We start from the raw sequence: 26,434 nt of genomic DNA, 5'->3' as shown, positions 1-26,434 counted from the left end.
TTAGAGCATAGATTTCCTCATGTGGCTATTTGCAGCTTCTGTATTGGCCTGGGCTGATCATGGTGCACCATTACTGCTTGGCCTCAGTGCAGACTGGTCAGTGTGGAAACACCACATGGTATCACCAGAATTACCTGAGGAACACATTGGCAAGCACCCCACTGACCAGTTTGCTGTGCAAGAGACTCTCACTCTCCTTCCAAGTAGCCTTTCCCTTTTGCTGGCTAAAGAACCATGGAAAGAACAAACACAAAAGGTAAAATTGCATGTAGTGGTAATCACTTTACATTAGAAAGCACCCCATTCTTGATAGTCAGCTTTGGTCTTAGATAGAGCAGTTATTTCCTCTATATTTTATTGTATCTCAGTTGTGATCTCACTTTATTTTTAATCAGATATGAAAGGAGTTTCTCAAGTAAAATTTGAGAGCTGCAAAAAAAGTATAAAATTCCAAAGCTGGGAGTCAAACTGTTAAGAAAATAAGGGAGAAGAGAGTTGGGAGCTGCTGGTAGCAAGTCAGTGTTTTAAACACTGAAAGAAGGATGCTCTGCAGTTGGACACTCCACACTGTAAATTCAGAGAAATCAAAGATCTTCTGTACAGTTTGAAGTGTGTGTCATTTATTTTGAAGTATGAGTTGCAATTAAATGTGGAAAATTGTGCCTAATTTGGTAAAACTGTGCCGTGCATGTAGTTGCTATATGTGGAAGTACTGCTATTAATCTATATATTAATAGTTAGCTGTTTTGTGCAAACTGGAATCTGTTGAGGACTGGTTTCTCTGAGCATGCTTCTGTGCTGAAAGTTACCAGTAAAGTAAGAATTCAGAATGTGGGAGGAATGCAGGGGTGAGCTGTTAGGATGCAAGAGCCTAATTAGGTTTTAAGGAAGAATGTGAGGCCTTGCCCTGAAAATCATCCTTATGAGTTTAAATACCATATTGTCATCCAGGCACTCTGCACTGCCAGAAAAAAGAAGAGAGGGGTCAAAAGAGGAACAAAGGCAATAAGAGTTCTGAAGGATTTGCAGTAAAACATTTGGACAAGAGACTGATAAGAAAGAATTATATTAATAGGTTAAAGGTATGAACAGACAAGATGGAGGGAAGCTATTCAGTGTGCCTTTTTCTTACAAAGAATTATTGCTGAGATAATGAGAAGCAACAAAGGGAGTTTCAGATCCAGCTATGGGAAGAATTGCATTGACAGGGAGATGTACTCTAGGGTGTTTTGTTTACTTTGGGCAGAAGCTTCATTGGCCACTGCCTCTGATTAGATAACTGAATTTAGCAGAAATCTAATGTTGTCTGTTGAACTGAAAATAATTCGTTCTGATACAGAGGCTCTTTTAATTCAGATTTTTTTTCATATTTCAATCTTCAGTTTATTGACTGGCTGATCAATATGATGGAATGTCCTAAGGAAGCATTATCAAAATCTTCCGTGGACCTGCTAAAAGGTAATATATTTTTAATTGGTTCCTTATTTTTCCATAACTATCAGTACAGATCAAAATGCAGTTGTTAAAAGAAGTGAGATTTTGTCTTTGAGGTAACGGTCACAAGTAAGTTGGCATTCTTTCTGTAACACCTTACATTTGCTGTCTCATTTGCTGATGCTTATGATGTAGCACTTGGGGTCCAAAGGACCTAGAGGTACACCTGTGCACAAGCTTGTTTCATTGATAGATCTGTCTGTTGTTTTTGAAGTTACCTTAAAAATAAGATGCAACGTGCTATTGGGAAATGCTCCAGTACTAGAATGCAAATCATGTAACTTAGGTGCAAGTAAAGACTGCACTGTGTAGAAGGGATAGGAGGTGAACTAGGACAGCCTAGTAAAAGAGTCTGAGAAAAAAGGAAAGAGAAATGAAGGTTGCTGAAAAGATACATTAAAAGAAAGATGTAAGGTAGACAATATGTTGAACTGTGGTAGGAGTTGTAGCTCTACTATGCATCCCATTGCTTACTTACATATGTAGGGTCTGTGCAAGTCATTTTAAGAGGACATCACAAATATTCTCAAATATTGTTCTGTTCATGTTCTTTCCATGAACACAATGCACTTCCTTTGGACCATCTGATCTGATGGGCCTGAACAAGGCTTCTTGAAATCCATTTATAAGTTATTTGCATTTTTAGGATAATTACCCTTGTTTTGATGGCTGCAGTCTTTAGTCACTCTGGTAAATGCCCCTGTAATATCTGCTAATCTGCACCTGCAAAGGCTGTTGGAAAACCTCCTCTGTATATCAAAGAAGAGTTCTGATCTGCACATATATTCGAAGTATGCCCTCATAGAGATAAGTCACTGTTCCCCTTGAGCTTCCAATTGTTTTTTTCCTTTTACATACTAGAACATGAAACTTCCATATGAATAACTAGACTGACTAGCTTGGTTACTGGATTTTGTCTAAACACATGATCCTTTCAAACTGTGAATTGCACAGAGGACTTGAGACTTTGTGCTTCTGTTGTTCCCAGTGCCTTCTAAGTCCTGGTTTGCATCATTGCTTGTTGAATTTGAACTTTCTGTGATGTTGGTTGATCTGTGTGCCTAAGTGATAGACTAATTAGAAGATGGTGTGATATGATTTCAGTAGGAGACATGCCACAAAGCAGAGGAAGGGCCTAGCACATCACCACAAGTGAAAGAATTACGGAAAGAGTCAGTAAAAGGAGAACTAACCAACCTGTGTTAGTAAAATTACTAGGAAGAATAGGCAACTTTTCCTTTGGACTGCACAATATAATGTAATTTGTCCCTGTCTTCACAGTTACACTTCTGGCCTTGAGGTCTCTTGCAGAGTTCAAGAAGAAAGCAGTATGGACTAAAGCTTATGGGTGGTAGCTGCGCACTGCACCTTATCCAATGAAGAAAACAGTCCATACTTGAAAACATAATATTATTACTCAGGCATCAAGAAGCTGTATTTCAAAGATGTTTCCTATCACAAGATTTTTAATTGAGTTTGGGGTTTTTTTCCCTTTTGCTTCATCATAAAAATTCCTATGAAAAAGAATATTTTGTCTTTAACTGATATGTTTTTGTTTTTCAAAATTGCTGAAACTAAATGAGAAATATATGTTCAGTTTCAATTAAGACATCTGGGAACCTCGAAAGCTGGAGTGGAATATTCCTTTAATTTGTGAAGTTTTGAAGGAATGGGTGAAAATAAAACAAACTTGTGAAATTTCTTTGTATATAGTGTATTTACTAAAGTATGTTTTAGTGTAACAGGAATGAGGATTGGAATGAGCATTTTTTTAACTGTTCATCCTTCCTTTAGCTGTAGCAAAATATCCTTGTGCTGTAGTGACAACACATTATGACTATAAAATGTGAGCAGGGTTTCTGAAAAGGGTGGTATGCATGTCAGTTTTGCAATGGCTTTATAAAGATCACTGAAATGAATCAATGATCCTGATGGCTTTTGTATCTGCAGTTCCAGGACAGCTGAAATTTTCTTCCCACTTGTAACTCCTTTACACTTCTTGGCACATAAGGAGAGTTCTTCTGTGCCTCTAGGGAAAGGGGACAATACAGCAACTCTTTTCCGCATTTATCATCTTAAATATATTAGCCCCTGCTATATTCCTTATTTATTATTTTTCTTTCTGAAGGAATAGAGAATTTTTCACTTTGCTATCTTACCAAGACAGATATTAAAAGCACTTTTATATTTAGCAATCCTCCTTGCTAAGGTAGACAAAAATTAACTGAATATAATTGGGCACTGTTCCCTAGTGTCTTTCAAAACAGTACTGTAAGCGGGTTGTTGATTTTTTTATCAGGTTGAAGGAAATGATCTTTCCATATATTTAGAAGACACACCCATTGGAAGAATTACCTTATTTTCAGGACTCGTAACATTTCTCTGTAACAGAAATTCTCCTCTGACTTCTTGGTCACTGGGTCTGTTTGCCCTGGAGAAGAGGAGACAGAGGACAGACCTCATCACAATTTACAAATTCCTCGTGAGGGAAAGAGGAGGGCCAGGCACTGATCTCTTCTCTGTGGTGACCAGTGACAGGACCTGAGGGGATGGCCTGGAGTTGTGTCAGGGGAGTTTTAGGTTGGACATTAGAAAATGGTTCTTCCCCCAGAGGGTGGTTGGGCATTGGAACAGCTCCCCAGGGAAGTCACAGCACCATCCTGACAGAGTTAATAAACCATTGGGACAATGAATTCAGGCACATGGTGTAATTCTTGGGTTGTCCTATGCAGGTCCAGGAGCTGAACTTTGATGATCCTTGTGGCCCCCTTCCAACTCAGAATAATCTGTGATTCCATGACTTTAGGATTTTCTCATCCAATAAGGGTGGCTGTGTGAAGGCTGAGCATTTCTTCACTGATTGGGTGTGTGGATGATTAATGCAGTACTTGTTTGCCTTTCCAAAATATTGGATAATTTGATGTAGTTTTTTGAGCATTTCTGACTCCATACTAAGAAAATTGTCTAAAGGTGAATATGCAGAAAGTCTTGAAAGTCATTGTCAGCAAGTCTGCATCTCAGTTCATGACATTCCCATTTGTGTGCACTTCTAAGTAATCTCTAACAAAGCCAAATATATTACATTTTAATGGCTCCATCTCTAATACACTGTTTCAAAATAACTTACACCTTTAATCATCTCAGTTTGCATTTTTATGAGCATTTTAATTCAGATTAAATTTTGTCTTTTTTAAAGGGGCTGTGTGATGCCTACTTGCTATGTATGTTTGCACAGAGGAGCAATACATAAACATCTCAATTAACTGAATTGCTGCTAATGTGTTGTAGAATATGTATGCCAAGGAATGGCATAGCATGGCCTGAGGGTTGCAATGTTAACAGAGCTGCAGAGAGCACTGAGAGTTTAGGAGAGTATCTGCAGTGAAACTTTGTAGAATGAGTCCCATGACTGGAGTGTTCTCATGCAGGGATATAGGCTGTTCAGGAGGGATAGGCAGGGCAGGCAAGGCAAAGAGTTGCATTGGAAGGCACAGTTTTCACTGTACATTCCTTGCAATTAGGGATAATGTGGTTGAAAGCCTCTGAGTGAGAATTAGGAAGATGGAAAACAAAGCAGATGTCTACTGCTGTTCAGTCAGCCAAATGCTAGCACTGATTATTTAATCTATGGGCAATGAGGAGAAATCTCTGGGCCAGTAGCCCTGGTTCTTATGGAAAATTTCATGGACATCAATGGAAATGCCAGACAACTGTGACAAGGAAGTCTGAGAAATTCCAGAAGCATGCTGAAGATAATTTCTTGTCACAAGTATTCATTGAGACAGCTAGGAAAGATGTCCCCTCAACTCCCCCCCACCATCCCCAACTTGCTGTTTGTGAATAGAGGAGAAGATGGGATTTTTAGGTGGCTGTTTTGCCCACAATAATAATGAGTTTAAATGATGAGTTTATAAATTTTCTGGTTTTGGCTGAACAGGGAACTCCTCTCGGAACTAATGAAGAGACGAAATTGTATGATCTCTGTAAGAGAGGTCAGGCCTCAAAGGATGATTACAGAGCTGTGGTTCCCATGTGTAGAGAGAAAACACAAAAACCCAAAGGCCAGAGTTGAAACTGGCCAGTGTTGGGTCAGATAACAAAAAAAGAAATTCTGAGTATGTTTAGAGCAAGGGGAGATCTAAGGAAAATATTCAACCAATTCTTGATTAAGGTAGTCACCTGTAAAAAGGATGAAGAAAAGGCAGAGGCATTACAATGCTTTTGCATCAGTTATTAATAACATTGATAGACATTGATCTGGCCTGTCCTGTCAGTTAGAGAACATACAGCAGCAGTGACTTTTCATTTCTGGACACTGTAACTGTAGATGAACAGTTGTATCAGTTTAATCTTTCTAAGTCCACGGGGCCTGACAGGATTTATTCCAGAGCACTGGAGGAGCTATCTCTTGGGAGTCTGGGGAGATCCTTGCTGACTAGAAACTGGCCAACATTAATCCAATTTACCAGAAGGGCATGAGGAAAGACACAGGCAACTTCAGTCCTATTACTCTAACCTCATCACTAGGGAAAATTTATGGAGATCATACTGGATACTATTGAAAGGCATTTAGAGAACAATACAACCATCAAGCACAGTCAACTTGAGTTCACAAAGGGAAAGCCCTGAGTAACTCATCTGATATGCTTCTGTGATAGAGCCAACCGCCTGGTGGGGCTTTTGATGCTGTCCCATACAACATCTGTGTGAACTAGCTGTTCAATGGTGAGTTGGGTCCATGTGCACTGGTTAAAGAACTGGCAGAGCTCAAAGAATTGTAGTGCATGGGGCTGACAAACAGTCATCTGCAGTATTCCCCAGGATTCAAATCTAGGGCCAGTTCAGTTTAATGTATTTATCCATGATCAGGAGGCAGGACTTGAATGCACCATTAGGATGTTTGCTGATTACTAAATTTGAAAGTTGCTATTGACTCTTGAGAGACAAGAGATCATGCAGAAAGATATTGGATAGGTGAGCATTTGGCTATGATCAATGGCATGAAATTTAACAAATTAAAATTATGGATTCTGTATCTGGTACAGAGTAGTCCCTGATACAAGTCTAAATGGGTAGAAGAGTGGCTGGAGAGCAGCCCTGCATAAAGACTTCTGGGAGTGCTGGTATCTCAAGATACAAAGATTTAAATGCATAGAATCGCAGAATTGTTGGAGTGGGAAGGGACCTCTGGAGGACAGCACACCTCTCTTCATTGGTTCCTCCACCACTTGCATTAACAAATTGTCTTCCAGTATCTGCAGGAACTTCCTGGACTGTGTGCTGAGGCATGGTGTGCCTCCAACAAATATCAGGGCTGTTGAATTCTCAGAGGAGGACCAGGGCCTGTGATCTCCAGGTACTTCCAGCTGCCCATAGAAAGCCTCATCAACTTCCTTGACCCACAATAGTGTCACCCATTTTCGTCTGTCCCTTAATTTTTATCCATGAGCTCTCAACTCCTTGTCTGTCCCTGGGCAGAGCTTGATGCTCTCTCATGTAAAGACCAAATTTACCGCACCTCACCTCAATGACCCGTCCTTTCTAAAAAGTGCACAGGAATCTGACAACATTCCAGTGGTGAGCTCTCCCACCATGTCTCTGAAATTGCAGTCGCTCTGTGAACACATAGATTTCCAGTTCTTGTTTATTCCCTGTGCCCTGAGCACTTGTGGACGGGCACTTCAGGGAGGCAGTTGAGCATCCAGGTTCCCTAGGAGGGGTGTAAGAGGATTCCCATAGCCATGCACACCCCTGATGGGGTTAGCCCTGGGACTCTCATCATGAGGCAGCCAAGCTTGCTCTGGTTGGCATGGCCCGCTTCCCAGGAGGAAGCAGGGGCATGAGCATTGCCACTCTGGACCCCAGCCAAGTGATTCAGTTTAAAGCCACCTCACCAAATTGGCTCTGTCTGCTGACAGAGCTTCTCTTGCCCTTTTTAGACAGGTGTATCCCATCCTCGTCAGGCTATAATCATTGAAGTACAACTCATTGTCATGAAAGCCACTGTCATAAACATCTTTTTGCCCAGCCAGTTCTGAGCTTTTCCAGGAACTTAGGTGAGGCATTGGTGCTGAAGCTACAGTGGCCTTTTGTGGCCACACATGGAAGGCTGACAGCAGTCTCCCAAATGCCTGCCCCAAGTTACCTTTGTGCCAGAGGGAGATGGGGAAGTCTTCTGTCATGATCTTCATGCTTTTTTCATGCAGTTTATGTTTGGGGGTCCTGTCAGTAGTGGATTTCAAAGAATCCTTTTCCTATTCCAGCCTTTTGCCCAGCTGTAAGACTCAAGACACAACATTTTTTTTAACATAAAACAATAAACATGGCTTAATCTGTGATAGGTTTGACCTCAGATAGCTTCCAGATGTCTGTTCAGCCCTATCTCTTCAACAGGACATTCATTCTCCCTCCTCCTCCAACAGGACAGGGAGAAAATAGGATGAGAAAGTTCATGGGTCAAGATAAAGGCAGAGTGATCATTTGCTATTCACTGTCACAAAAACAGATTTAAACTTGTGGAAGAAAAATTTATTGCCAATTGAAAATAAAGTAGGATGGAAAGAAAAAAGGCAAAACTAAAATTCCCTTCTCCTATGCCTCCCTTCTTTCTAGGCTCACTTTACTCCTTCATTCCTGCGTTTTCTACCTCCTACCTCCCCAAGCAGTACAAGGTGGGTGTGGGGGTTGCACTTAGGTAATAAACCTTAATCTCTGCTGCTTGTTTGTCTTCACACTGTTGCTCTGCTCAGCATGGGGTCCCTCCCATGGGATACAGTCCTTCATGATTTCTTCTCACAAGCTGCAGCTCTTCAAGCACTGCTCTAGCATAGGTCCTTTCCATGGGAAAGGTCCATTAAGAAACAGATGTCTCAGTTGGCTCCTAATGGACCACATTCCTGCTTTGCTTGTGTGGGCTCTCCATGGGCTGCAGCTTCCCTCAGGGCACAGCCACCTGCTCCAGCCTGGGGTCCTCCCCTGGCTGTCATGTGGATATCTTGTCAGGTGTGTTTCTCCATGGGTCGCAGGATAACCTAGTCCACCATGGTCTTCATGGCATGCAGGGGAATCTGCTGCAGTACCTAGAGTAGCTCTTCCTCTCCTTCTCCATTGACCTTGGTGTCTACAGAGATGTTTCTCTTACATTTTTCTTACTCTTCTTTCTTGCAGCTGTTGCATAACATTTCTTACCTTTTCTTAAGTTTTCAGAGAGATGCCATGCCATCATCTTTGCTGTCTGGCTCAGCAGTGTCCTTCAGCAGCTCAATTTTGCAACTGGCTGGAACCAGCTGTTTCTGGCATGTTGGATTGAATTTCCAAGGAAAATATGTTCATGTTTCAACTTTTGCAAGTTATATAGTGGTTTCATGTGGACTACTCTGGCTGTCCTCAAAACTGTCATCTTATTCAGCGGCTTTATATGATTCTTCACACTGTTCACAGTTGAATTAGTTTCAGTCCGACAGAAACCCAAAGTGCAAGCACTCGTGTTTCTCTACTCAGTTCCAAATTTGCAATGGTTTGAAAAAAACTAATCCAGGGTTGAGACTATAGTATTCTATGTGTGATCTTGTTGCTTATGGTCTGTAAGTACTCAGTGGTCAAAATAGTCTGCACACCTTGTCTGCCACATGTATTAAATAAAAGTTATAGTAGGTGACCTTTCATAACACATTACTGTAGTTTCACTGTTTCCTTATGTAACCTCTTAGGCTGCATGGTTTGAAAAGTCACACAGGCAAAAGCCTCTTCATATTGTAACAGTGTTTAGTTTCCCTTTAAATATTACCTTCGCTTCTACTCCTGTTATCTAGGCTCCCTTCCCACAGTTTTCATTCAGCTAAAAAAAAAAACCAAGCAATCTTACTTTCTCACCCACATGCTTCAATTGAAATGTAGATGATAATCAATACAGTTGAAACATCAGAAAAGCTCCTGCCAGCCTCTAAGGAATTATTTGGCTATTTTTGCCTGTATAATCCACTGGGTTGCTGTGTATATTCCTCATTCCCAATCTTTGAAAAGCCTATGATCTAGCTGCATTCTCACAGATTATCCTAGAGAAGTATGAGGAGCAATACAATTGAGTAAAATGCCTAGAATTTTGCACATGGCTTTTGAAAGTAATTCAGTTCCCTTTTAGGAACAACATATTATTTGGCCTGACTGCATCACACTTCTTTTGCATGTATCTGTCTACTGTTCAGTATGGAAGAAAATCATTGTGGGGGAAGAGACTGACATGCTAAACACATGATAAGTGTTTATTTCTGACCCTTAAACATTCCCTTGAATATATAGTAGATTAGTACCTTAGCACTTGCCTTTCTGCATTTTCTGGAACCTTCGTTAGATAACTGAAGGATGGGGCCTGAATGTGAAGGATCCTTAGTGAATACCTGGGTTAATCTGCATGTTAGTCTCTAGGTTGCAAAGGGTTGAGAGATACCAGTTCCAGCCAATTTAGCATTTATATGTGAGGTACGTACATGTTGACCTAGTATAAAGTAATCTTACAGAGTAAATGATATTGTAATTACAAAATATCTGTAGCTAATGGGCTAAGAATTAACAGTCAAATAAGAGTGTGGCTGTGAGTTACGGCACTCTTCAATTTTTTCAGAATTCTATAACATATGTTAGAAAAAAGTAATTTTAAAAACCCTGGGCACTTGAAGTCAAAACATTCAAAGTTTTCAAAAGTTGCTCCTTTTCTGAGGTGCACTCAGAAAAGATCTGCCTTTTCTGAAAATTCTACACAGCCAGATAACATTCATACAGAGGAGTTTTGCATTGAGAAATCTTCTTCCAGTTTGTTTTTAGCTATGATGTGCAGCAATCCCCTAGTAAGATATTCTGTCCCTCCAAACAAAATACCAATTTAGCTTCTTTTATTTTTGATGTTGCCTGTCCCTAGGTGTGCTGTTCTCTCAGAGAAGAGGTTCCGGATGATAAAGCACATACCTGAATCAAAACACAAAACAATGTAAAAACAAAGGAGTAGAATTCAAACTGTCTTCAATTAATTTAGAAGGAACTGTAAGTGCCTTCATCTGGCAACCTTGCACAGTTCCTTCCATGTACTTAGGAACAGAACACTACATCATAAAGATGAGATCCTTCAAATTCACTTTAAAACCTATGACCAAACAAAGATCTCTGTGTGATGCAGCTAAATTAAGTTGAAATTTTTCTGAAGTATTTTGATGAGAAGGAGAAGGGATCTGTTTACATGCAGGTTTTGGAGTGGTCTTGTTTTTTTCATCCCGTTAAATAATCACACTGTAAAAGTCCTAATTTAGATATAACTTCTCATACCAGCTAAGAGTTGTGAGTGAGAAAGAGTTACACAGAGCCAGAGTATGATCAAATGGGATTTTTTTTTTTTTAAAGCAGACAGAAAAGCAAGTTTCACTTAATAGCTTTAAGGCTAACATTACTGAAACAACTTTTATAGGTTTATCTTTTTATGTACCCTAAACATGATGTTTCTTTCAAATTGAACTATTTGTATTTGAAAGATACTGGAAATTAAAACAGGTAGTGATGCACTTTTCTGCAGTGGTCTGCAGGAGATGTAGCAGAGAGAGTTAGAGTTTGTGAAAGGCCTGGTACAGATTTGATTTTTTTATTGCTATAGGCATCCCAGTTGTTTTGAGACCCAGCTTTCTGGAATATGAGATACTTACCTGCAAAGAGCACTAGCAGGTACATTTTCAGAACATAGGGGAAGTAGATTGAGAAGGTGAATGGAAATGGTAGCTTGATGGAGTATGTGCCAAAGGATTCAAAATAAGGCAGTGATACACAAATTGCAAATCCTGTAAAAACATGGTAGATCCTTAGTGTAAAGGAAGAAGAAGATCATCAAAAAGCTTAATGAACAAGTCAGTTACCTTTTATATTTTATATATCTATACATACATATATATGCATTCATATACATATGCATGTTTTCTGCTTGAGTTCAGTTTTGTAAGTTTGGGATGCTAATTGCTCTATATACTAGAATTAATAAATATATCCTATTCACTAATGAGTTCTGTCAGAAATAAGTACTTTCAGTGTGTTCTCAGTGGGCAGAGTTCTTGGTGTAAGTATGATAACCTGCTAAGTATGGCGTGAGCCACTAATGTCAGCCTCAGCAGCAGAGAAGCTCTGGAACTTGCTGTCTAGTATACTCAGTCTGGAAGAGAGGAATACTTTTGTCTTTTATGAGGGTATCTTTCTACTTTTACTTAGACAAAAATAACATTTTCCCATATTTTTAAAAATTTAACCAAGCAGACAAAAAACCCCAAAACCTACCAGACACACAAGCCCCAAACCCCAGATAGTTCCTATTACAGAAAAAATAACAGAAAAGAGAGACAGAGGTGACATACAGGTTAATATGAAGGTGCATGAACATTTATGATGGCTTTGGCAACACACAAGGAACTATGTTGAACACTAACGGGAATTGAAGTGATCACATTTTACTGAAGAATATTAAAGAAGCAAGTGGTTGGTACCCTTCCCACCTCCTTACCTTTAGCCAGAACTGAAAGGGGATAAAGTGGGATGCACAGTGAGAAGTTGAGCCATGTTAGTGGTAGGTAGTATATGCCCATCCTTGCCAACATGTTGTAAGTGTACCTGCAATACGAGGAAAGCAGACGAGCTCTGAGGAAATTATGATGTCTTTAGAATAAAAATATACTATTGGAAAATTCATAGGAATTGTAGAAGAGCTTGGAGCTGTCTGAGTAAATTTCAGAGCCAGCAACAGTTTTCATTCAGACTCCAGTGTCTGAAAGTAGATGGTTCATTTTTTCAGAAGAGTTATCTGTGGTGCTACCCTGGAGCAGGTAGACAGCAATAAAGCCCTCTAGACAGAAAGCTCTATCAGAAACCAGCATGATTTCATACTGGTCCATCAGAAAATGGATTTCAGATGAGGGTGTCACAACTGAGAGGGCCAGGCAGAATATCACTGTTGCTTGGGACTGACACAGTCCTAATTTATGACTGCTGAGCCAGCTGAATCACTGCTGGAGAAGGTTAAACAAAAAGGCAATTGCAGGTACATAACATCTGCCCCTCTCCTGGACCTCATGTGTGTGCTGCTGCTCAGCTGTGGATTGTTTCCTGTATGGACCTCAGCAGGGGTAGTCAGTCCAAAAAAATCACTTGCTCACCAATGTATTGCAGCATTTTATTTTTACTGTGGCTGTTACTGTTGCTCATTGAGAGACCAAAATGCTTAGTACTTCAGTCTCCAAAGGTGATCTGATCTTGGTTGATCTTAAAGTGGTACAGCAGCTCTCCAAACACTGGAGAAACAGGTCTGATTGCATTTTTGGTTAGCTGAAAGACTTTTTGCTCTGTGGGCTTGCTAGAGATGTGTAAATGTATTACCCAAGACTTTCTTACAGACAAAACTAGTGTTAAACACTCTTCCTATATTCCCTTCTTACTGATTAATTTGATTAATTTTGCATCATACCTGGACTATAGAAGAGTGTGGTAGGCTGAAAATGGATGACTGACTGTCAAGATTGCCCTCTGCAACCTCAGAATTGTCTCCATTTTTTTATTATTATTGCTTTTAAGACTGAATCTCAACCCAATACAAAAAGGAAACAGCTATTGCCTCTCTGTACAATCCCATGGGCTGTTACAATATAAGCAGGAAAGATCAAAACATGCTCCAGTATATCACTAGCCATGATGTGTAATAAATATTCAGAGAAATGTCCCTGAAAGTTTACGTGGAAAACCTTGCAATACTTCAAGAGTAGCTGGTTAAGGGATAGGAGAGATCCTTATGTACTTTCAGACATGAATACTTCTTTGAGGTACTAGGACATGGCACAAATGCTGTAAAATAAATCAGGTAAGATTTCTAAATTTGTATGAGTTGTACTATGGTTTATTTGAATTGGTCATTTTCTGCTGTAGACTACAGTAGCTTTCCTGTTAAACAATTGTTATTACTGCTGTGATGCTTAACTGTTCTTTAGCAAGTGTAGAAGATAATGATGCATCAATGGTACTATTATGCACTGACAGGAATTCACAACCAATATTGTTTATACTTTTGGCATTTCTACAGCTTCACTGAACTCTTTCATTTCAGATTAGGTTCTACTGTTTTAGTTTTATGAACTTTAAAAAGAAATGGGATGGAACTATAATAAAAATAATTAATACAAGTACCAGCCTATTAAAATGTATTTCAGAATACTCTTAAGCTGACTTAAAATCTTTATCAATTCTCTCTGACACTTTTCTGTTTCAGATCTCTTTTACAACTTGTTTTCTTTGCTGCCTGAAACCATCTTCAGTCAGTCCCCTAAGAAATATATTTAAATTAGCAGAAAGCTATTTTAGCAGAAAAAGGTTTTGCTGCAATACATAGGTTGCTGTGAGAGCTGTGTCTTCTTAAAATGTTTCTTAATTCTGTATATACCTGCCCTAAGTCTAAAAACTGAGGTGCATAGAGGCTTATATTACATATGAGAAATATTTGTTGTTCTTGTGGTGTGATATATGCCCTACTACACCAAAACTCTCAGTCTCCTGCAGCAGGATCTCTTGGCTTTTTGGAAAGCACAGTGCAATTAACCCAGAATAGTCTTTCTGCCTTTGCAAAAAGTTCTACTGGTTCTGCCTTACTGTGCTGTCAATCTTGGATCAAAGTGGATAAAAAAGTAAAATAATAAAGCAACAGGATGGTAATGGTAACCAGGATGGTTTCAGGAATTGCTGTTCTCTGGAAGGTAGTTGTGATTAGCTTCTGAATGTTTGTTAAAAACATCAAGGCCTTTGAACTACAAATGTTAATGCAGTCCGCTAATGCATTACTCTGTCTTACATCTGTAAATTATTCTGCCTCTTAACCATGTGGATTTTTGTAAAAATCATAAGGTAACTTTAAAAGTTCAATCTTTTATTTAAAAATGGATAATATGCTTTGCCAATTTTGAAACAATTAAATGAGCCTGCTGCACAATGGGGATGGAGTTCTGCTGGTAAGAATAACCCATTTTCCCCTCATGGTTTTGATGTTGACTCCTTACCTGACCACATCTAATAAATTCCAAAGGAAGAATAAAACACAGACGACATATTTCCCTTGAACTTCTTCCTGGCTGTTGATCACGACAAATAAAACAATTATTCTCTCTGTGATCTAAAAAGAAAAGAAAACTTTTAATTCAGGTAGCACCTTATGTAACTGTTATTTCTGCATCATTTAAGCAATATAGGAGGCCACAAATGGATCCAGTTTTATTTACACAAAATCAGCAATGAATATTCTGTTTCATGGCCTGCTTTTGCTTAAGGTCCTTCTGCAAAAAGAAGTGGACACTGCTGGCTGTAGCATCAAGGGCCAGTTACAGTCCGTGTGGAAGCTGGCTTGCCAGCCAGGATGACTTGGGTTTACAGCCAAGGAAACCTGTGAATGAGCCCAGGGAGGCTATGGAAGCAAGGACTGCTCCTGCTGCATGTGACTGCCTGGAGGGCTGGTAGGATAAGCTGCCTTGCTTGTAGGCTGTGTGGGAGGCACTAGGATACAGAGAGCCCTTCTTGGTGGGGGGGTCATCTGCCAAAAAGTACTAATCTTGCACTCCCAGAACTGTTTTTCATGTCGTGGAAATCTCTATCCCAAGGAATCTCTTTCATGTAAGATTTGCAGAAAGAAGGAGGAAAAGTAGAATTCCTTATCTTTCTTTCCATCTTATTCTTGGTTACGGGAAGTGGGCTTAAGCTTGTCACTTATGTGAATGATTGCCATAGTATTTATGTCCTAACATTTTTCTAGTGGTTGAACTTTATCCAACCTACAAATGGAAAGATAAAGTGGATTAAACAGGCAGTTTAAAATAAATATTTTGGTAATATTAAAACTCAAGAAACTAAAAACAAGTGTGTCTTTTTGCAGCTTTCCTGACAACTTTTCTAACAGTATCCATGCCCTGTCCTGTAAAGTAAATGTATCAGTACTGGCAAGAGTTGTCAAGCTGTCCCAGAATAGCAACAATTCACTCCCATTTACACTCTATTTGAAGGTGCTGAAGTAGAAAACATGCCTGTAGGCAGTCGGTATTAATTGATACAGCTTCATTAGGTTGGGTTTTTCTACCCAAAGCCATGTCTTCCATAAGGTATGTTAGTTGTAATGATTTCACAAGTTGAGATGCCAGGTCAGTTACAAAATGAAAGTGGATTACCAGGGTTGTTTTTATAACAGCTGTTATTCTTCACTGGTTTTCCCAGCCTCCTACCTTAAACGAAGTAGGAATTTTGCCTCTCAGCAAATTTGTGTGGTAGTTTTGCTGTATAATATTTACGGGTTCCTGCATAGACCATTCTGGCCACAAACTCTCTTTTTTCGCAGACATGTCTGTCAGATAAAGCAGCCTTCACTATTCAGCAAAATTACGTCAGAGCAATTTTTCATACAGAAAGAGAGCATATCTATCCCCCAGGGATCTGGTTCCTCATCTTGGAAAGCACTGAGGGGCCACAACAGCTAAAAACAGTTTTCCTGCTTCTCACCCTCCTATGACTGTCATCCTGTGCTGCTGATCCCATAGGTCCCTAACTGAGGAACTGATTTTTTAAAAGGTCAGATGTTGGCAGACTTCTGTGTAGATGGGTCAGGAAACAGAAAATGAGAGCTAATATGTCCTGTGTTTGTACACTGATGCTGAGGAACATGGCAAAAACATGGGGGAATTGGAAGTATAGATGCAGATCTGAAACCAGATAGAACAGAGATTCAAGAAACAGGGCAGGGAAACCATCAGAAGAAGAAAATCAAAACAAAGGTAAAAGCCATGTGAACACTGGCTGGGTCTGTGTGCCAGAGAGAACAGATAAAACAGAATTTGAGTTTAAATTGTTAGATGTTAGTGGTAAAGCATGCATCATTAGTACCATGGGCATTTTGTTACTGACCCTAAAATCAGACTTGAAATGTGGAGAGGGAGTTCTGCAGTATTAATACAAGAGCTATTTCAGGAAATTGCCACAGGTCCTAGAGATCAAGGGCTTCATCATGATAGTGAAAAGATTGACATGATCTTAGATGTTGGAGCTGGAAGATTTTCCAATTGGTCACTCACTTTTCAAAAAGTGGCTGGGTGGAAATGTGCTAGAAAACAGCATAAATGATTGGGGTCTAATCCCCTTTCAGTGAGAAAAAGGACAAGCAGTAAGAAGGTAGTTACCATTTCAAACTCGAGTCTGAAACTCCAGTTTCAAATGGATGTGTGCTGGCCAGCGAGACAGAATGTGTATGGAGACACATGCCTTATAATCTGGAAATGGAAGAAGAAGTGAATTTTCTTCTCTCCCCAGGACACAAACAGAAACTTGAGGCAGTGAGAACCACCTACCTGGGGCTCAGCAGATTTCCTCCATCAGAGATTCCTACTGGGGAAGGGGAGCAGTGGAGGCACCCAGCTTTATCAATTACACACAATGGAACTTAGTAATCAGACTGTAAAGTATGTTAGGTACCTGCAAGAGCAGGAAATTGGACATGGCACAAACTGGTCGCCTTGAGGTATTTTGTTCCTGTTAGACTACACTCTCATCTGACAAGCAGTGGGCTGCACAAAGCAGCCAGCAGACACTGAAACTGGAAGGATGTAGCCTAGTTCTGGAGCACATCTGTGTGGCAGGACACAGAGCTGGCTGCTCAGGACTATTGTGATATTCCCATGAGGATGGACAGTGGCTTTTTTCTGCATAAATCAGGAGGTTGCCTGTCTGCTTGCCTTTATTCTCTTTCCTTTCATACCACTCCTAGCTTTAGGTAACCCACACAAATCAGTGGTAAATGCAGGGGTTAGGCAAAGGCTGGGGACATTTTCTGCAAGTGAAGAGGCAGGGTGCTTCTTGGAGAAGAGTAGTATATGTTGATATTGTGTTGATATATGTACACACATATCTGTTTGTATATATACATGGAGTTATGTACATTTATAAATACAGACACATATACACACATAGACAAAATGCATGTGCTGCTGCTCAGCTGTGGATTATTTCCTGTATGGATCATCCCTCCTTGCATGAATGAAGGTGTGATATTCTCTGCAGCTACTTTCTTGCTTTAAAAAAAAAGAAAAAAAGCAACCATGAAACTACAAGTCCTATGTTTTCACATTCATAAAAAGGAAGTATGTGCTAGCATATAATGTTTTCAGTTTTCATTTATTTTTTAAAAACCAAACTGGAATTACTTTCCTTTTCTGACACTGATCTCTCATAGGATACAGCAAGTTCTGTAAAGTGATACAAATTTCTTCAAGGCAGACTTAGCTTTTTTATCAACTAAGTGAAACAGAGCAAATTTGGCAAGACAAAATAGCACATTCACTTCCATTTTTTAATAACCATGACTGTGCAATTTCATACTTGGTACCTGAAATGCTTACGTAGTTCTTCAATTTAGTGTATATTAACGAAAAAAACAACAAAAGAAAGTGACGAGCAGTGCCACTAAATATTTAAAGTTAAAAAATAATGTTTTTATCACAAAACCACAGTACATTGCTTTTGGTCTGGTAAATCCAATCTATTTGCTCAGGATGAAAGAACTGCTCTTTGTTTCACAAAAACACCAGTCCTTTCTTAGACTTTCCTCTCTCCTTGCCATGGTACAAGTCCTGTCAGCCTTTACTCCCTAGCCAGACTAACACTTTTCATTACCTTCTGTAATGAACATGTGGCATGTTCTCCTGCCTCCTCCAATTATTTAATGTGTAAATGGCCTGAGAGACATCCCTCTGCACCAGCTTTGTGACATCTCCTGCCTCACCTTACCCCAGCGCATCCATCACACAGGATTCATCTTTCTTTCATGGTGTGACTTGGCCTTGCCCTACCTTGCTCTTCTCAGGTCCTGGTGGCCTGAGACTTTGTCCCTCAATGAGTTTTTCCAGAATACTCCTCTCAGTTGGTTTTTCTGCTGTTCCATGTATCTCAAAGTGTTTTTCTTAAATGCTATTTAACGACAAATGCCATACTAGGCAGGAATCTTTCACTCAAGGATTCATCTGCATCTTTATTTGCTATAATACCTATAGAATAACCTGCCACCATGGGGCCCTTTCACAGCTTGTTTATTCAATGTTAATTTATACCTCCACCCATGTGCTTCTCCAGCCTGAGCCAGCTGTTCTCTTATCCTACTGATCACCCCAAGTGAACTTCACTGTGGATGTGCATGCAAATGCCTGTTATGAGGGATCCATACAGGGGTATGTTTCAAGCTCAGAGTCAGAATAGATGATGGGAACACACAACCAGGCAGCCACTATCAAATTCTTGCTCCTTTATCAGGGCCCTGATTGTGCAGCAGTCAGGCTGCAGCAAGGTAAACATCTCTTAACTAACTTTCCTTCCTAGTTCATTGTAGAAAATATACCTATTTTTTTCTTCCTAAGAGGCACTGAAGAAAGTGTGACAAGGCATGTGGGAGTAGTGTTGGCACACAGCTGCTTAACCTACACTCTCAGCACAAGCAGGCAACCTATGGGACAGCAGAGACTGCACCAGAGAGCTTACACATCTTGTTTGGACAGGATGAGTCTGCTGCTAACACCAGGGGAAGAGGGCTGTTCACACTGAGAGTGCAGCTGGGGAAAGAATCAAGTGAAGATCCAAAACTATATTTGGTGTGAGGTGAAACCTGAGAGTCACAGTGCCAAAAGGTTCCCTGAGCCACCTCTCCATGCCCAGGAGAGCACTGCACAAACTGCACTGCCCAGGAAAGGTCACAGTTTTCTTGCTCAGAATATCCATTTCGTACTAATGTCATTTGTGGCAACAGAGAACAGTGTTTGTGCAGGCTTCCCTGATCTCTGCCTTGTGTAAGTCTAGCTAGGAAAGAAGCAGGCTATGTCAGGGCTGGGGAATGTGTAAACTCTGCCAGGACAAGGTTTGCTTTAATGACTAAGAGCAGGCTGCTCTTCTTTCCAAGACATGTAAGATTTGTTACAGGTCATACTACATAGGAGTCTTCTTTCTCCCCTAGATTAGGATCAAAGCATGTGGATTTAGGCAGGGAAAAGTGGTTATTTGCATTTTGATGAATTTGCTACCATACTTAGGAAGCAGTGTAAAGAACTGAGATCTGTATTAGTCAATTAGTAAATTAATTATTTAGGCAATTAGATAATGGAGATTTGAAAAGAGGAACATCTTCACTCATGAATATGTCATTTGACAAAAATGGGCTATCCAGAAAACTAAAAACATAACTAACCACTCTTGGTCTTCTGACTGCTGAGAGAAATAAGAGTTTCGCCATTATTCAAATACTAAGAATTAAAAAGGTTTGAAGGAAAATTCGAGTAATCATTTTGCTTTTTCCAATGCATTAAGAAAAAATAACAAAACCTGAGATTAGCACCCAAAAGGGAAAAAAAAATAGTGTGGCAAGGAGAGCGTCAGAGTATCATCTTACTTTCTGCTATAGCGTGTGATATTTTGGCTGGTTTTCTGCCTCAGCTGAACACGTAACAAACTACTAGGGGAAAAGACCAGCCTGGTTAAACAGAGAACTTACTGGAAGTCAGGGGAAAAGAAGGGAGTGCATCACCTCTGGAAGGAGGGGAAGATAACCTGAGGTGCTACAGGGATGCTGGGGGTTACACAGGGAGAAACTTAGAAGGGCCAACTCCCTGGAGTTTAATTTGATCACTGCAACTGGCCGCTGACCCACTTCTGCTGAGGGCCACTCATCTGGACATTTTCTGTGTCTGTGCTGAGGACCAAGCTTGGAGTACTCACTACTCAGTTTTACTCAAAAAGAAAAAAATTTTGACAGGACAGTTCTTTCCCAAACAGCCCAGTTCTGAGGAAGCAATTCCTGCAGTTAGCAAATTACCAGCAAACCAGGCTACCTGAGGAAGGGTGCAGGTGCAACATTCAGGGTAGTTCAGCCTGATGTGTGTCAGCCATGACAGCGTCTTGAGAACAAACTTACCTGCAAAAACCTGGGGAGGAGTCGGCTTTTGTCAATGCCGATGAGGATGTGCAGGATCTCCAGTACGGATAACAACTGGCAAAGGCGCATTACAAATCCTATGGAGTGAAACGTGTCAGCCAGTGACTCTACAGGCAAAAGTAAGAGGAAGATTAGAGGGTGGCTGTACAGTAAAAGTCTGGAGCAAGTACTGGGTTTGCTTTTACCCTATCACCACAAGGTGATGACAGGAGATGACAAGGAATAAAGTTCATGCAGTACCAAACTCTGGGTAGCACAAGAAAAGCTTCAGGGAGTGGAGGAGGCAGTCCCCTCTGTGTGTGTGGCTATGACACAGAGGCAGGAAGCTGAGAACATAATTAAATTCCCTATACTTAATGCATGGACAAACACTGTGCAGGATTTGTTGCTTTAGAGATATTGCTTTAGGGTATTTCTAAATAGGAGGAAATGTTGAGGAAATCTATGAGGAATTTCTAAACACTAGGAGATGTTAAGTTCATGCCTCTATCTGCACTGCCAAAAACAGGTAGTCCAGAAAGTAGGCATTTTATATGCCTCCACCTATCCACCATTATAAGTAATTTTAAATTTCCAGTCACTAGTTTTCTATTTTTGTGTCTTAACCACAGACAACAGAAAGATAAATATATTGTAATGTTTTTGGAGATAGTAATGTGCAATAATCACAGAGATATTCTCTCCTGGTGGCTTCAGTAAGATTAATATTTGCCATAATGAATGGACCTAGTCACATTTAGGTTTATATCTACTAGTTTATATCTCCAAATGTTACTAGTGTGCCACTGAATATTAAAGTTCATTAGGGAAACAAGAGCTTCATTCCCAGAGTGACAGGAGTAGAAGACAGGCACTAGTAATTTGTTCAGCCTTTTTAATGGAGTGTCATTCTGCTTGAATTACACTCCCTGGTACTGGACATATAAATGTTCAGAATCTTAACTTTATCTCTAATTTGATATTTCTGTGTGTCTGTCACTGCCGCTTAAAATGTTCAAGGAAAATAGAGAAGGTGTCTTACCTTTTCCAAATGTCATGAACCTGATGATCATATTTGTAAATATCCAAGAATGTCCACAGAATTGCATTAAGTCATACAAAAACAGGTACGTGTTCATGGTAAAGCTGTGGAAAGTGAAAATAATAAACTATATGGCTTACAACAACCTTGTAAGAAATTGCACCCTCTTTGGAGATGTTATAAATCAAAGGAAAAGAGCTGAAATTGAGAGCAGCCCTGCCAAGAAGGGCTTGGTGGTGCTGATGAAGGAAAGCCCAGACATGACCCAGCCATGCACTGGCAGCCCAGAGAGCCAAATGTGTCCTGGGCTGCATCCAGAGCAGCGTGGGCAGCAGGGGAGGGAGGGGATTCTGCCCCTCTGCTCTGCTCTGTGAGACCCACCTGCAGTGCTGCATCCAGCTCTGGGGTCCCTGCACAGGACAGACAAGGACCTGTTGGAGACAGTCCAGAGGAGGGTCAACAATGATGATCAGAGGGATGGAGCAGCTCTCCTGTGAGGAAAAGCTGAGAGAAATGGGATTGTTCAGCCTAGAGAAGAGAAGGCTGTGGGGTGACCTAATTGTGGCCTTCCAATACCTGAAGCAAACTTAAAAAGATGGAGACTTTTTATATGAGCATGTAGTGTCAGGACAAGAGAGAATGGCTTTAGACTGAAAGAGGACAGGGTAAGATTATTAAGGACAGAGTCTGGACTGTGAGGGTGGCGAGGGACTGTCACAGGTTCCCCAGAGCAGCTGTGGATGCCCTGTCCCTGGAGTGTTCACAAGAAGGATGGTGTTCTGAGCAGCCTGGACTAGTGGAAGGTGTCCCTGCCCATGGGTGTTGGAACTCGATGAAGTGGAATGGAATATAACAATTCCTAATGTCCCTTCCAGCCCAAACCATTCCTTGTTTCTATGAAATATAAACAGATCAGTGAAAACTGTGTGTGTCTCTCAGGTCCCAGAACAGAACTCTGTCTAATGCATTAAAGGCTCCCTTTGTTGCTATACTTAGGATATGCTCAGAAAAGTTTTCAGAGTTCCCACCAATCATTAGGGTGATCTGTGGGCATAAAATGAAATTTGTGCCTCCAGAAGAAGAAGTATCTAAACAAAGACACTCCATTAACTTCTGGATTCAGGTTGCATTTAATAAACAAAATCTTCTATGGGAGGAGACTAATTTTTGCAGCTATTCTAACCTAATTTTCATGGACAATCCGACTTTTTGCAAAACTTCATAAACTGTGGATATACCTAATTACCCATAAATGTATTTTCTTCTGGTCTGTTCTGAAAAGAGAGGCTAACCTGTCCTCCAGCTGTAAGACTATTTTTTAGGAAATTAGCTTGTTAATTTTGTATTAGAATTTATCTCCTGTGTTGGACCTATTAATTTCCTGCCCCAGTAAGTAATATTCTTTTCAAGTTGTGCTTTAATCCTGTGTGTTCTTGTGGTAAGTCTCAGCCAAAAAAAACTTCATTTCACTTATATCTATACATTAACAAATGGAATAAATGTCTCTGTTCAGAAATATCTAAATTTGATAAATGCCTATACTTCATTCCTAACACTGGACCATAAATAACAATACAAAGTTATTTAAATTGATCTAGATAAACTGATCTTCTGAATTTTTATTGTAAGTAAATCCCAGGGAGGTCATAAAAAGTGCTTGTCCTCTCTTCCAGTTATGTATCATGGTGGCTATTCACATCATCACTTCTATAAGCACAAAAGATTTGTGGGAATAAAATATTTCCCAAAAGACATTATTATCCTTTGATACTGTGACAATAAGAGGACCCAAATAAAGGAATCTATTCCATGTATACCTTCCTTTTGGGAAAAGTAGGATACAACTGAATTGAACTAAAATTCAGTGAGATCAATTAATATTTAACCCAAATTCCATCTGTTTTATTACTGACTGACACTTTGTTCCATCTTGTGGTAAGAAGTTGGGAAACTAAATATTATTAAAAGACAAAAAATTAAGAATATTGTTTTGTGTTGAGAAACAGCCTCATTAATGGATGGATAGAATTAATATATGGAAGTTACAGAAACAGACATGCAAATCTTGAGGCGTTCCAGTCAGCAGCTCCACCACTCTCTTTGGTCTGATACTGCTGTGTAGGCTTCACACTGGATGCAAGCTGAGCATATGGTTTCTCTCTTCTGAAGTTTAGTTTGCTACATCTGTCTGTCATCCTCAGAGCTTGTCTTTCAGTGATTTGGTTGTATTTTCCAAACTCTTCCTGCATTGGCTGGCTAGAAAATTGTTGTTTTTGCAGTTCTTAAGGTACTTAATCTTGACCAAACAGGGAATAACATTTGTAAATGCAGCCTCACATTAGTGTTTTGGCAGTGTGGCAGCTGTTGCACGTTAGAACACGTAATTTAAAAAATGTACCAGTGACTGCTGAAATGTGTACAGACTGCTGACATTAATGGAGGGCCCTGTTTTCCCCAAGGAGTGTAGAGATGTGGTGCTGGGCAGTGTGCCAGTGTTGCATGGAGGACAGATCCTGGCCCTAGAGCTGGGAGCAGCACAGTTCCCTCCCTTGCTGAAACTCCCCACTGTGAAGAAACAGCTCTGATCTGAGAATGCATCACGTTTTTCAGCCTACTTTGTTAATCCCCACACAAAAGGTACCTAAGACCAAACAAAAGCTTTTCACAGAAGTGAAAAAATCTGAAGAGACTGGTGAACTGAAGGTGATTTCAGTGTGATAAAAGAAAGCTGAAATGTAACTTTTCACCAAGGTTCTTCTCATCCAAAGGCTGACCTCTTTACCTACAGAAACAGAAGTGGGCTGAAGATAATATACTTCCCTGTCCCAACAGCTCTGTGTCAACAGACACAGATTTCAGGCATCTGCTTCTATGTGAAATGTGAGGGGCAGAAGAGATGGTCTTTATTTAAATCCCCTGCTCCCATCGGTTCACAGCAGGGATGACTCCACATTTCACTCCCAGAACCTGCTTCTGCAGCACTGTTGCAGACAAAACACAGGCTATCCATCAGGTAGTGGTTCAGCCCCTGAGCCTGCCTCAGACTTGCTGGCTCAGGTCTTGCAGGACATAGATTCAGAAGGCTGCACTTGCTATCTGCTGCTTTGTCAGTTTCACCTTTTTTACTGTGGCTGATTTTATGCCAAATTCATACACACTGAAATGCTAGGGATGCACTTATCATATGTAATATCAACCCTGCTAAGCAGAAAACTTATCTGCTTTCTCTGTGGGCTCAAAACCCAGAAAACTAGATGAAATGTAAGAAATGTCAGAGCTAGCACATGCAGCAAAGATTTTATCATTTTAGTTGCAAAGCCTGATGTATTTCCTTGGGCAGCAATTTCACCAAGTGTTACCGTTGCGTTTTATTATTTTTATCACAAAGGTCTTCAGTGTGTCTCTGTGGTAACTATTCTCCAAGGCAAGCATGGAGCTGCCCTCAGTGTCTGAGGGGTGGGCAGGACCCTGCTCCCCCATGAGCTAAGGTGACAGCACAGCAGAGGCCCCCAGACCAGGTCATCCCTTGCCCCATCTGGGTGTCCCTTGCAGGGTGTCAGGATGAAGGCCACGCTCAGAGTGCTCTCAGGCTTGTCCCACATGCAGGGTCCCACCCAGGCTGCGTGCACAGAGACTTCCCTACCCCTCAGGACTCCTGTGCTCGCTGCCTTCCTCCGGGCCCGTGCTGGCTGACCACACATGAGGAACCAGCCCTCATGCTGAAAGCAGACAGAAATGTTCCTTTTTTTTTTTTTTCTTTTTTATTCTTTCCTCAGCAGACAAGATCTACTACAAAATTCCCTCTGCTGACATGGTTTCATTTTCTAAGTCACATTTAGTCATGTTGGTCTGAACTTGTGTGTCTTCCCCTTCCCACCCATGGCAAGCTACAAGCTCTGTGGTTCAGGAAGAAGAGGGCTGCTGAGTACAGCTGCTGTTCTTTTCTCCCACAGGCACATCCCACCCACTGTTTTTTTCCCTTTCCCTTTTGCATTTGAGCGTTCTGTGTCACCTGCACTTAGTAAGTATTACCTGTTGCAGGGGTCGGATTGCTGCTGTTGCTCCTGAGCTTTCTCCTTTTTCCGCTCTGCAGCTGCAACAGCTGTTTGTTAGAAGATCACCCCTCCTCTTCCCTCTTACCCCACCCCACGACGTCACTCTATGTAGCACTAAGCAGGAACAGCACTGCACTTCCCGAGAAAGACGTTTTTAAACCCAAATATCTCCGCTACATTTGCCTTGATCCTCAGTCAGCCTGGCCCAGCCCAGCCCAGCCCAGCCCAGCCCAGCCTAGACTGCCCTAATTTAAATTAAGTTTCTTACTGTTGTACCAGTAAGCTAGTCTGTAAATCCCACTAACTTTATTCCTTAGCCCAGAGCAATGTTTTGAAAGATTAACGGAGGGAAGAAATGCAAAATTGTAGTGCTTCTTTTATGCCTAAATCATCAGGACTACAGCAATGCTATCAGCTCCATCAAATGATAAGGAAGGATGGAAGCAAATAAAAATGGAGGACTTTAAATTACTTCAGATAGAGTAAAGAATTTTTCACTTGTTATGTAGAAATGTGTGGGTTTTCATGCTCCTGTGAAATATGAACACTACTTGCAGACTGAAAATATGTGTTTATTCTAGTTTACTTCTGCCCGAGGTGTCTGGGATATCTCAGTATAAATCAGATGAAGACTGCCTTAACTTGTTTATAAACTCTGTTCTGCCAATAAGTAAGTTTCACCACAGGCACTCATGTTGAAATCACACCCCATCCTGCAGTGAGATTCAAAATTTGATGCTCTAAGTGAGGAGCACTCTGAGGATATAATAAGCATAGGATGCTATGTGTAGGTATAAAATGCTGGAGGATAAAATGTCCCTTACTGGGTCTCATCCCGATTGCAAGTGGCACTGA

At 40.6% G+C, this 26,434-nt stretch overlaps 2 protein-coding genes across 6 annotated transcripts in view; one reads left to right on the top strand and one right to left on the bottom strand.

The window, feature by feature from the left end:
* Positions 1 to 3,195, top strand: part of FOCAD (focadhesin) — a 91,562-nt gene extending 88,367 nt beyond the window's left edge. For both annotated transcript variants that reach the window (XM_056513723.1, XM_056513722.1), the window contains 3 exons: positions 5 to 256; positions 1,383 to 1,458; positions 2,776 to 3,195. In XM_056513723.1, the coding sequence (XP_056369698.1) occupies positions 5 to 256; positions 1,383 to 1,458; positions 2,776 to 2,849 (402 nt within the window). In that variant the 3' untranslated portion in view covers positions 2,850 to 3,195. The remainder of the gene's footprint in view (positions 1 to 4; positions 257 to 1,382; positions 1,459 to 2,775) is intronic.
* A 4,004-nt stretch (positions 3,196 to 7,199) lies between these two features.
* On the bottom strand, positions 7,200 to 25,656 carry HACD4 (3-hydroxyacyl-CoA dehydratase 4). 4 transcript variants are annotated; one of them, XM_056513720.1, is made up of 8 exons: positions 25,557 to 25,656; positions 21,906 to 22,028; positions 21,525 to 21,628; positions 20,483 to 20,580; positions 14,556 to 14,668; positions 12,023 to 12,129; positions 11,181 to 11,312; positions 7,200 to 10,455 (listed from the first exon to the last, which is right to left on the bottom strand). In XM_056513720.1, exons 2-8 carry the CDS (start codon positions 21,917 to 21,919, stop codon positions 10,373 to 10,375), a joined length of 651 nt encoding a protein of 216 aa, XP_056369695.1. In that variant the 5' UTR covers positions 21,920 to 22,028; positions 25,557 to 25,656; the 3' UTR covers positions 7,200 to 10,372. The 4 variants fall into 4 exon arrangements, with proteins under 4 accessions (XP_056369695.1, XP_056369696.1, XP_056369693.1 ...); XM_056513718.1 differs by having other exon boundaries at positions 7,201 to 10,455; positions 20,483 to 20,610; positions 25,557 to 25,645; XM_056513721.1 differs by lacking the exon at positions 21,906 to 22,028 and having other exon boundaries at positions 25,557 to 25,645.
* Between the last annotated feature and the right edge of the window lie 778 nt (positions 25,657 to 26,434).

Source organism: Oenanthe melanoleuca, chromosome Z (genome assembly GCF_029582105.1).
Source record: "Oenanthe melanoleuca isolate GR-GAL-2019-014 chromosome Z, OMel1.0, whole genome shotgun sequence".
NCBI lineage: Eukaryota > Metazoa > Chordata > Aves > Passeriformes > Muscicapidae > Oenanthe > Oenanthe melanoleuca.
The sequence above is the reverse complement of the archived record's forward strand: the minus strand, read 5'-3'. Positions and strand labels throughout refer to the sequence as shown.

Bases quoted from the DNA above. Each gene is read 5' to 3' on its own strand.
- HACD4 (XM_056513718.1), bottom strand. The intron at 14,669-20,482 runs GTAAGTTTGTTC...TTTTCTTTTTAG, and splicing joins TCCTCCCCAGGTTTTTGCAG to ATCACAGAGAGAATAATTGT. The intron at 10,456-11,180 runs GTAAGTATCTCA...GTTTTGATTCAG, and splicing joins CCTGCTAGTGCTCTTTGCAG to GTATGTGCTTTATCATCCGG.